The sequence below is a fragment of the Mycteria americana genome, chromosome 2 (genome assembly GCF_035582795.1).
Source record: "Mycteria americana isolate JAX WOST 10 ecotype Jacksonville Zoo and Gardens chromosome 2, USCA_MyAme_1.0, whole genome shotgun sequence".
NCBI lineage: Eukaryota > Metazoa > Chordata > Aves > Ciconiiformes > Ciconiidae > Mycteria > Mycteria americana.
Genome location: NC_134366.1, coordinates 31,353,062 through 31,363,335, shown reverse-complemented (window position 1 = coordinate 31,363,335; position 10,274 = coordinate 31,353,062). Strand labels below are relative to the sequence as shown.

Sequence of the window (10,274 nt, the reverse complement as noted above, 5' to 3'; positions counted from 1 at the left end):
TGCTTCTAACCAGCTCCCCACTATCCTAGTCTTTAGTTATCACCTATATATTTTCAGACTATCAGACAAGCTTCTGTATGCATTTTATCAGCCACAGGACTGAACCTCATCTATACTCTAGGAAGATTAGAGTCAATTGTGAACTAGTTTCCCTTATGATTGTAAGCTGTAATAAAGAATGTTTACTTTTAAGTGCCCAGATTCAAGAATAATTTTCAGAATGTAACTACAGTAAGTCATCAGAATTGACTATTCCAGTTCCAGAAGTCCTCCAAAGCCAAAAGCTGACATCTTCATCTCACCAACAATTATATGAAACTGACAGTTTAGGTTCAAAAATTTTTCACAGACATTCAGAATAAGTGCTCATAGCATTCAAACTGAGGAGGGTTCTTTTTGTATGGTTACTTAATGTCTTTTAAATCAGTCTTCCATCATCAATATTCTTTCCCCCACCCACCCAATTAGGTCCACCTAAGAAAGGCTGATAAAGAAAAGAGTAATATAGACATACACCTTCACTGAAGTACTGTAGAGTAAGAGATTGTTAGTTGCAAGAAGTTACTCAACAGCCTTTTTCCATAGTCTTTATTGCTAATTCATTTTATATAGCTTATTTCCAGGAGATGGGCAGCATAAAAACCGCAACATCTATTTAAAAAAAAAAAAAAAAAAGTATTTTTCATTACAATGCAACAGTCTCAATAATACCTTCTTACAGCTGCATCTTATCTAATTTAGAAATAAAATTACCCTAATCTAGTTAATAAAAAGTTTTGTACCTAACCCTTAGAACAGTCAGCCTTCAGGAGTCAAGCAACTTTGGACCCAAAATTTACCATCACCATGTTTGATAATAACCCTGGAAATTCTCATTGTGCAAACTATCCCACTGAAACAATTTAATAGCTTTGTTATAAGTCAGTCTCATAATTACATCAGCATTTAGTCTTACAGAAAGAATTGCTTTATTCTCCCTTACATAACTTTGATGTGAACTGTGAGTGCTCTGGAGATTCAGGTAACTACTGCATTGCATACTGAGCCTGCGCACTAAGTATACACACCCCAAGATATTAACACAGGTAGCTTAGATACACAGTATATTAAAACAATAAAAATTATGAAAATTTACATCAGGCTGCCCAAACCCATACTCAGCTTCCCACGTAATTCCAACTCCACAATCTTGATTTTAATAGCTGTACTCAAAAGTTTACTAAAAACCAAAGTAGAATGACACCATCAAAGTCTTTACCCATTCATTTTCAGTCTTGAATTATTCCTTTGTCAGTAATGATTCTGGGGGTTGTTTTTTGTTTTCCTTTTAAACCCAACATTAAGTCTAACAACATACATTCTCCTCGTAACATCACAGAGGTAGCAGGAGGGAATACGAAAGAAAAGATGCCAGATTCGAGAAGCTGCACATTCAAGTATAGTGTCATCCAAGAGAGCTTTCCTGGCTTTCACAGACTGCATGTCACCTTTAATCATGTATAGCAAATGAAAAGTAGAATCCCAAAATAAAGAACTATCGCCACTGGTTTACTAACAGAAGTTTCACACCCAGATACCTCAAAGTAATCTTGTTACTTAAGTGGTAATACTGCCAGTTTCAATAGTCAGATATCAAGAACTGAAGTATAAACTTAAAATTTATGAGTATCAATTTTTCTAAAATGCTCATTAGTGACACATTTCATCTAAACACAGACATACACACAGTTACTCTAAGTTGATGTACCACACTGTAAGGAAAGGTCCCAATTCAGTTCAAGAATCCGATATTCCCCCTCTCCCTCCCACCACACAACTTGACAGAAGTGCTTACAGTAATAGAAAGCAAAACAGAAGGGGAAAACACAACATTTAACAAGTGCATCTATATACATTTTGCACCTTTTCCCTCCTTGCATCTAAAGCGAACAGGTCACCACGTTCGCTATGCTTTACATGCACATCCTCTCCCCTTCATGTAGTACAAGTCCTATTCAAAGGATCTCTGCAAGCATCAACAGCAGTCATTCCACACTAACCAACAGGTGCTTTTATTGCGGAGGCTGAAGTACATTTAAATATTCTGACTGGCCCAGCTGGTAGGTTGTGTTTCCTCCACAGTCCACATACTGGTATCTCTCCTGGGATATTTGCTCAGAGTGGCCAAAGTAAGAGGTTGTCACTGTCACTCTTAAAAAGACAAAACAGAAGAGATATTTGTTTTGTAAGGGACTTGAGTTCCCTACTCTAAAGATCAGTGTTTCTACATTACTAGGGTTTTTAAGGAAAAGGTTTTGGAACACAATATGTAATATTACTAAGAAGGTTTTAAATAAAGATAAAACAATACTAGTTTACCACTACAGATTTTCTCCATGAAAGACATTTGCTTTCCTGAGCACAGACTTTTTTTCCTGAAGATGATGATAAAGCTGAGGTTTACTCATTAATACCTTGCTTTGCAAGGAGAAAGCAAACGATTAGAGAGGCTACAGCCATGGCTGGTCTACACCTCTTCTCACCCCCCATCCCCCAAAAAAAACACCCCACCATAAGGGGTGACTGCATAAATGCAGTCACGAAAAGCGGACTCTGGCAGAGTACCAGGAGCCTGTAACCACTTCAAGATCATGAAGATCTCAGCAATTTTTGAACAGTGGCTGATACACAAACTCATTTCAAAGTATTTGAGACCTTAGTAGCTTCATGGCTACAGCCCAACTGCAGAGTAGATACAGCAATAACAGTTCTGCCTGTTCAAGTGTCTTTATGCTACCAGAACCTGTCGAAAGACACAGTTCAGTTTCAAGAACTATGAAGGTACTACACTAGAAAGCAAGCTGATTTCATTTTATCTATGATGCACAGACTCTAGTATTAAGTATTTGAGTAATATTTCAATGAGAATTACATGGCTTTTAAAGTTGTTTCCAACAAATAGGAAGTTTCCATACTTACTGCATCATCACTACTATGTTATGCACTTTGATAGATGCTAAAGTACAGAAATCACTGCAAAAAAGAAAAACAATTGTTAGATTTGCATCAAGATTTTACAGGTAATTATCTAAAAAGCAAGAATCGTGGCTTCAATTGGAAATTCTGCTGTGTATATAGAGACTATAGAGTTGCTAGCAATAGCAACTAAAATACTTCTTCAGAAACATTGCCTGTGACTGTATACTTCACCTAGGTCTACTTCTATATACATAGTCTTGCTTTCAGATGAACTACATTCACATGTGCTTGCTTACATGTAATGCTTGCCAACAAAAGTGTCCTGTGAGATAGTGGTCATTCCATCTTTCACAAGCTAACCAAAGTAACAACTTCATTAAAGCATGTCAATACCACTTCGTCACTGATGAAGACTTTTACTATGAAGGGATATAGACATAATTTGCAATTTCACTTCATGTTATCAGATTTATATACAGAAAGGAAAATTTACAACAAAAGAGCAATGTTATGCCAACTTCAGCATTTTTTCATGTAAAAGCAGCAATTTCTATCAAAAAAAAAAGTCTTGAGAGCTTGCTATTCTTGCTCAAGAAACATCAAGAACTTAGGAAAGTCCCTTTTTTTTTTTTTTGCACTCATCCACTTCTGTATTACGCAAAGTGATCTTTAGCCAATCTGCAGAGATTCTGAAGTTATTGTCAGAGTTATTGTTTTCTTGCAAGATACCTTTTCAGACTTACATTTTCTGATGTGCACCTACATACCAGTTATACAGAGCACTATGTAAGTATATACTTTCAACCCCCTCCTTAAATCTTGGTCACAAATTTATCAGCTCTGGAATGAAAAGCATGTGATCAGTGCAACAAGACTGCATGGCAGCCACCCACAATATTTGCATGCCACTGTCATCCGTTTCCCCAGCAGCAACAAATATATGATGAAGTATTAGACAGTGAATGAACACAGGTGATTCAAATTATAATGACAATACAAATAAAACAGTTCGGGTTTAAAAGTTATTTTATATTGGTATCTACAGTAATGACAAATATCTTGATTTTTTTTTTCCTGCTAGCCTTAAAACAGGATTTATTCAGACCATAATGCCAGATATTCTCCGTTACTGCAGTTTTCTAATCCAAAATATAGACAACCTGTAACATAATATAAAGCTAACTTGTATCCAACAGCACATACTGGCTGACAAGCAGAGAGGTACAACACCAACATACTGGTTTTTTAAGTTCAGATTATCTGGAAATAAAGTTGTTAAAAAAAAAAAACAAAAAACAACCAAAACATACAAGACAACCAAACAACAACAAAAAAAACCCAAACAAAAAACCAAACACATCACACAGCACAAAACTGTAGCTAGGAAACAACACTGAAGGTGAACTCCACATTAAGCCAGCTCTCTAAAATAAACGGGTGGAAATTCCCCGTATGATGCCAATTCCATCATACAGGTCTGCTGAATCCAGCTGATTGTATGTAGACACTTCAGGTCTCTAAGATCTCCTGTATTCAACCTAAGCCGATTTTACAGGACACCTGCTCTCCAGGATCCAAACAACTAGCTAGCTATGACTACCACAAGACCTAAATTGACTAGGTGGGGAAACACCGAAATGCGATCCACTGTACAACCCCTAATGGTATAACCCCCAATACTATCTGTATTACAAAGATTATCCCAGGGCTTTCACTGGAAAGTTAAATATTTGTGTGTGGAGAAAAACCCCAAACAGTAACAAACACAAAACCCCATAAGACCAGCTAAAACTATGTTGGCTGGGTGTTCAAACTAAGGAAGCTCACTTGCTGTATCCAGGGTTGCTCCATACAGCAAACCCAGGCTTTCAAGACTCACAATACAGTGAAAGAGCAGAAACCCATCGACAACAGTAACTGTCAACAGGTCAGGGAGGTCAACTAATACCAACTGTGTAACACGCAGAAAATCTGGAGAAACTGAACCACTATAGTTTTGTGTGTGGCTCAAATTCTGTTAGTACATTTTAAAATACATCACAACAAAGCTAGTGAGCGCTACTCGCAAGTACTAGGACCTTGCTGTATCAGCCTGTACCAGAACTTAGATCCTTAATTGACACAAACTATAGTTATGGGTCTCTTATTACCACTTATAGCCCATGCTTAGTGTCACTGTACTGAAGCAACGAATGTTTTCACATGCGTACAAATCACCTATTAGTCTGCTCTTCTAGTAATGTTCACAACCACTTGCTGTCCTGAAGGAAGGCAAGCCCACATTACAGACCACCGGCACTGACACATGACAGTTTCTCTGCCTCTACTCCAAGACTGCACAATTTACCTCCAAGGTGGACAGCGAGCATGTCATTGTTCCACACCATTGACAAGGCTGAAGCTATCAAGCAGAAGAGCCTGAAATCCATTCAGTTCAGGCCACAGGCAGAGCAGCTTTTACCTGTCTCCATCTGTCTACACATCCAGAGTCATTCAGGTTTTTCCAAGGCTAGTCACCAGCTTGCAGTTAAAAGTTGCAGCTATGGTTAGGAACAGGCTCTCAACAGCATTACTGAAATTAAGGCCACAGTACTGACCATGAAAGAAGTTTCAATGCATTATTGCACCAAAAGCACAACTAGGTAGGTATCAGCATGAGTTCTATGAAGGCCACATTTATTTATTCCCCATGCATCCAAAGGGTGAGTGAGCAGATTCACAGGATTCAGTGTTGTACATAAAGCTAACTTACATGCCTTTAAGAGGTGAGAGAAGTACACCGCTTTCTGCTTATTTAAAGTTAGTGTCCAATTTTCTATTTCATACCTATTTCAATTTATTCTAACGCTTCAAAGCTACAAGGTTCTCTCCCATCCCAAAGGGGCTGGCATCCACTGGAACTGCACGCAGACCTGAAGTCTCAGTAGTCATCTCTTTCTGTTCAGTCTGCATTTCAGTGTAAGGGAATTAACCTTTGGTTTTCTTACCAAGATATACTGAGCTAATAGTCTGTTGGTCAAATGAACTTTCAGAAGCTATGAATAAAACAGCTTAAAGTTTAAAGGACAGACTGTAAATACTGCTTACCATTGTATATACAGGGTCTGAAGAAAAGAAATACAAATTAGCCTCTAATATGTATAGAATTAAATACAAATTCCCTCTACCACCAGAGAAATTTGTGGGAAAGTTACTAGAGAACCTGTTAGGGGAACACACCTGCACTTTCATCCCCCAAAGCAGCAGGTCCTAGCTATTGCCAAGGCCTAAAACATTGGGATAGAGATACCATTCAAAGTGCTGAGAGCCAGGTACAGCAAGCTACTAATATGAAACCACTAGAACAACTGTGGTTTAAGTATTTTTCAGTACTATTAAACTCACACAAAGAAAATGCCACAACATCTCCGCAAATACATTTCCACTAACTTCAAAAAAAGTTGGTTTTAGCACCATCACAATTTTTAATGAGACCCATGTGATATTTAGAGACGAGAAGACCCATGTGATATTTAGAGATGAGTACACTTACAACATGTAGCTCGTTTCATCTTGTATGACTGTGGGCACCATATAGTCAATCTAAAAAAAAAAAAAGGCAATGAAAACACAAATGAGTAGATTTATATACAAAGATTAACACGTAATCAACTTTGAAAGCCTATCCTATTTACCTGTTTCATATCCAGAGGACCAATGTTGGTGATGTTGTTTAGCCGTGCTTTGCCAATAACTGTTTTTGAAAACTGAACTTGGGCTGTGATATTTGCCACTTCAACAGAATAATAGTTGTTGTTGGTTATATTTAGTGTGTTCTGAAAAACAAAACAAAACACTAACAGCTATCCATTCTGTATATCTTGATGAGCACACATTTTTAAATTTGTTTGAGACAGTAATACCTGAAATTATGCAAGTATATTTTCCTGCCTTCTAGGATTGGGGGGAGAAGGGGGTAAAGGACCACCACTTAACACCTTTCTCAGGTTTTTTTTGGTGTATATATTGAGCAGCACAAACTTCTGCACAACTTCCCTCCACTGCAAATACGGACCATTTCTTCCTATCCTCAATTATTATTTCCAGGAAAATTAGCCATCACAGGATCCTTTTCACCCATGGCTGCTTTGCTTTATTTAAAATGAAGAACTCTACCAAAAGTCTTTAGGCAATCCTATATTGACTGCACCACCAAGAAGTCAAGAAGTATATGGAAAGAACTCCTTTAAGTTGTAAGGTGGGTAAGAAATCATTTTTCCTCAAAACCAATTTTGACAGATGCATAATACCAGGACAGCATTTAATAACATTCCTACATACACACACACCACATTTCACTCATATTCCAAACATAATGCAGAGAACTCCGAAGTCACTGTTCTCATGAAAACAGAAGACCCAACGGTAGCTTGCAACTACACCTCTATTAGCTATAGCTACAGGAACCAGCCACAGCAGGTCCAGTTACATTTTTCAAACTGGTCATTGTATCTGCTTGTATTTCTTAAAGCACTAACTAAGCTTACCAGCTAGACCACAATTGCTATGTATATTAAACTGTCACACTAGTATCTCTTGTTGCATTTATCCATTACAAACATCCAGATAGCTAGACTTACCGTAATATTTAGATATATTATACGTCTACCCTGTTCGTAAGTGACATATATTGACTTCACACCAATATATTCAACATCGATTGAGCGAGGAAACAAGAAGAATACAGCCAGCCCAGAAAGCAGTAAACATACAATTACAGAAGCAGTCACGTAGAGCTTTCTGGAGGAAAAAAGACCACATTTCAGAGTCAAAAGCATGTTAAACAATAGTGAATAGTTATTTTATTTTAAGTGATAAGGAGTATGACTAGTCAATACAACTAGTTCAGTCTACTTCTAGTTTCCATTAGCTTCTAAAGGGGAAAAAAAGCTATGCTGCACTTCACATCTGTGTCTCAGAGATGTTACGCTTGCATATACCTCAGAAATCAAGTTTCAAAACATGTGGTTATCGCAAAATTTGTAACTTAAAGAGGAAAATGAAAGAGGTAAATATTTTTGTGCTTTGAAACATAAGCACCTCCTCTTAAAATTTATTTATAGCAGAACTTCTGTCATTCTGCAGGACTATCGCACAACATACCCAGAAAGAAGAATAAAGCTCTTATACACCTTACACGGGACTCTTTGTCATAAAAGACTTTCAGGGAAAGTGTTAGACTCCTGCTAAGGAACAGGAAATTCACAATTAACCTAATATAAAAGGGGAGTGTGTGTGTATAGTAAAAAAAATAGACAAATAAAAGGCTCTACCACAGCTCCGATTCTCTCAAAATTAGAACACTAAAGTAATATGTTTCCAATTTGTGCTACTATTAGATCACATATATGATTCACTATAGTATTATGTGAAGTTATTGTTTTTTTTTTTTTTCCCGGCACTCATTTCTGTTTACTACAGAAACATCCAAACATTAAGGAAAAAAAAAACCAAAATGTCAGAAAAAGAAGCCCTGAGCACTGTAATTAAACCCTTAAGTAGATCCTAGAAAAAAAAAAATTAAATATTCTATATCAGAATGATGAATTTGTTGATTTTGCTAGCTGCTCAGAGATTTACAAATGAATTTCTAGGTGATGTATTTTGTAGTAGTGGCCCAAAGAAGTTATCACTGTACTCAGACTTTAACACTGAAGATGTATCTGCTTATATCAGTTAAGATGCTACAGATTGATAAATAGTTGCATAATTACTGTAGACATTCAGATAAATATCTACATGAAGAGATCATACAGTATTACTTAGCTTTGTAAGACATACTGTGATGGGAGTATGCACACCTGTTAATAAATAACTCTCCAAGAGTTAGAGGTTAAGGTTGATATTACTCATGAGCAGGGTTCTTTCAATACTGAATACAAGAAAACATTCCAGTGATTTTTGCTTGATTCTTCTTGACACTATCTCCTTTAAATTGCCAATTGAATTTTAACTAGAAGAGAAGAATTAACTGTAGATTCATGTATTACAACTATTAACTTACGTTCTCCTTGGCCTCAGTCTCTGATCACTGTATGGAATTAATGCTACCAGCTGATTCTCCTGCCCTGGAAACAAAAACACCCTTTCAGAATTTAGACAAACAAAGAATAAGTATTGTTGCAGTTGCTTCAAACAAAGAATGCCCGTTATAACTTAACAGCGCCAAAGAAAAAACACTGAAGATAAACATTTAAATTCCAGACAGGCCCAAGTAGAATACTTCTGTAGCTTATGTCACTTTCTGAAATAGATCATGGCTTACACAACACAGAGGAAAAAACACCAAGCCCACAAAGACCAAAACAGCAACAAATTCTGCCTCTGTGCTGCGTGCGTGCACAGGAGGCAGCATGCCTCTGGCACCATTTCCTTGAGAGAAATGGCAGTACATAACAGCTTCCAGCTCTCTATGGCAGACCATATAAAGTCATAGGAAAATACATTCAGAAACTCAGGCATTAAGAACTGATCCAGAAGACATTCTACGTGTACGCTTCTGAAAAGCAGAAGTCGGGTTTGTTTAAAAACAAATAAATGTATCAATTTGGGTGGCTTTGGAAACAGAAGTTATACATACACTGCATTCTGGAAATCACTAGTATATACAACCATTTCTCATGGGACTGAGCTGCAGCACCCTAGAAACCAAAAAAGGTATCTACTGGAATTTCTCCAAGCAAGTTACTTCACTAGACAGCATCTTTAAAAGGGGGATATCTTAACAGTAGAAATAAAAAACATAAACATAGATGAGCTGTTGAAAACTACATGTACTGCATCTATCTGCCTTTATAGCTTTTGCTATTTGCTGTACAAGAAAATTGAATTAAGATTCATCCATATGAGGCCTCAAGACCAAGACAGATTTGCATTTTTTAAGCCAAATGCAGAATTTGACCAGCGTTATCTCTTAGCTAATCAACCACTAAGAAGTGATTCCATGCTGAATCACTAAGCTGAGCAAAGCATGCTAACTAAGCAGGTGGTAGTATATAACATCAACCTTCTAAAAAACCTCTACCAATTTAAAGCAGATTTTCATCTCTACTTGAATGAAGCATCTTCAACCTTTGAACAAAACAGCACAGTCCTACTTTCATACTTTATCATACTGAAAAGCTAAAGCTGTCCACGTAACAAAATGCAATTTCATGTGTTTATTATACAGTTTAGCCATCATATCACGTGTTACAGTCTTCCCTACTAGTCATGCAGTCATTCTGCGAACACTTAATTTTTCCCCTCTCCCCACAAAAAACCCCAAACGTGATTTT

At 37.1% G+C, this 10,274-nt stretch overlaps 1 protein-coding gene across 2 annotated transcripts in view; it reads right to left on the bottom strand.

Moving 5' to 3' along the window:
• Window positions 1-573: 573 nt before the first annotated feature.
• TMEM106B (transmembrane protein 106B) overlaps window positions 574-10,274 on the bottom strand; it is a 14,860-nt gene continuing 5,159 nt past the window's right edge. For both annotated transcript variants that reach the window (XM_075492900.1, XM_075492901.1), the window contains exons 3-8: window positions 9,002-9,065; window positions 7,578-7,737; window positions 6,633-6,773; window positions 6,491-6,540; window positions 2,959-3,012; window positions 574-2,190 (exon numbers count right to left, since the gene is read on the bottom strand). In XM_075492900.1, the coding sequence (XP_075349015.1) occupies window positions 2,052-2,190; window positions 2,959-3,012; window positions 6,491-6,540; window positions 6,633-6,773; window positions 7,578-7,737; window positions 9,002-9,065 (608 nt within the window). In that variant the 3' untranslated portion in view covers window positions 574-2,051. The remainder of the gene's footprint in view (window positions 2,191-2,958; window positions 3,013-6,490; window positions 6,541-6,632; window positions 6,774-7,577; window positions 7,738-9,001; window positions 9,066-10,274) is intronic.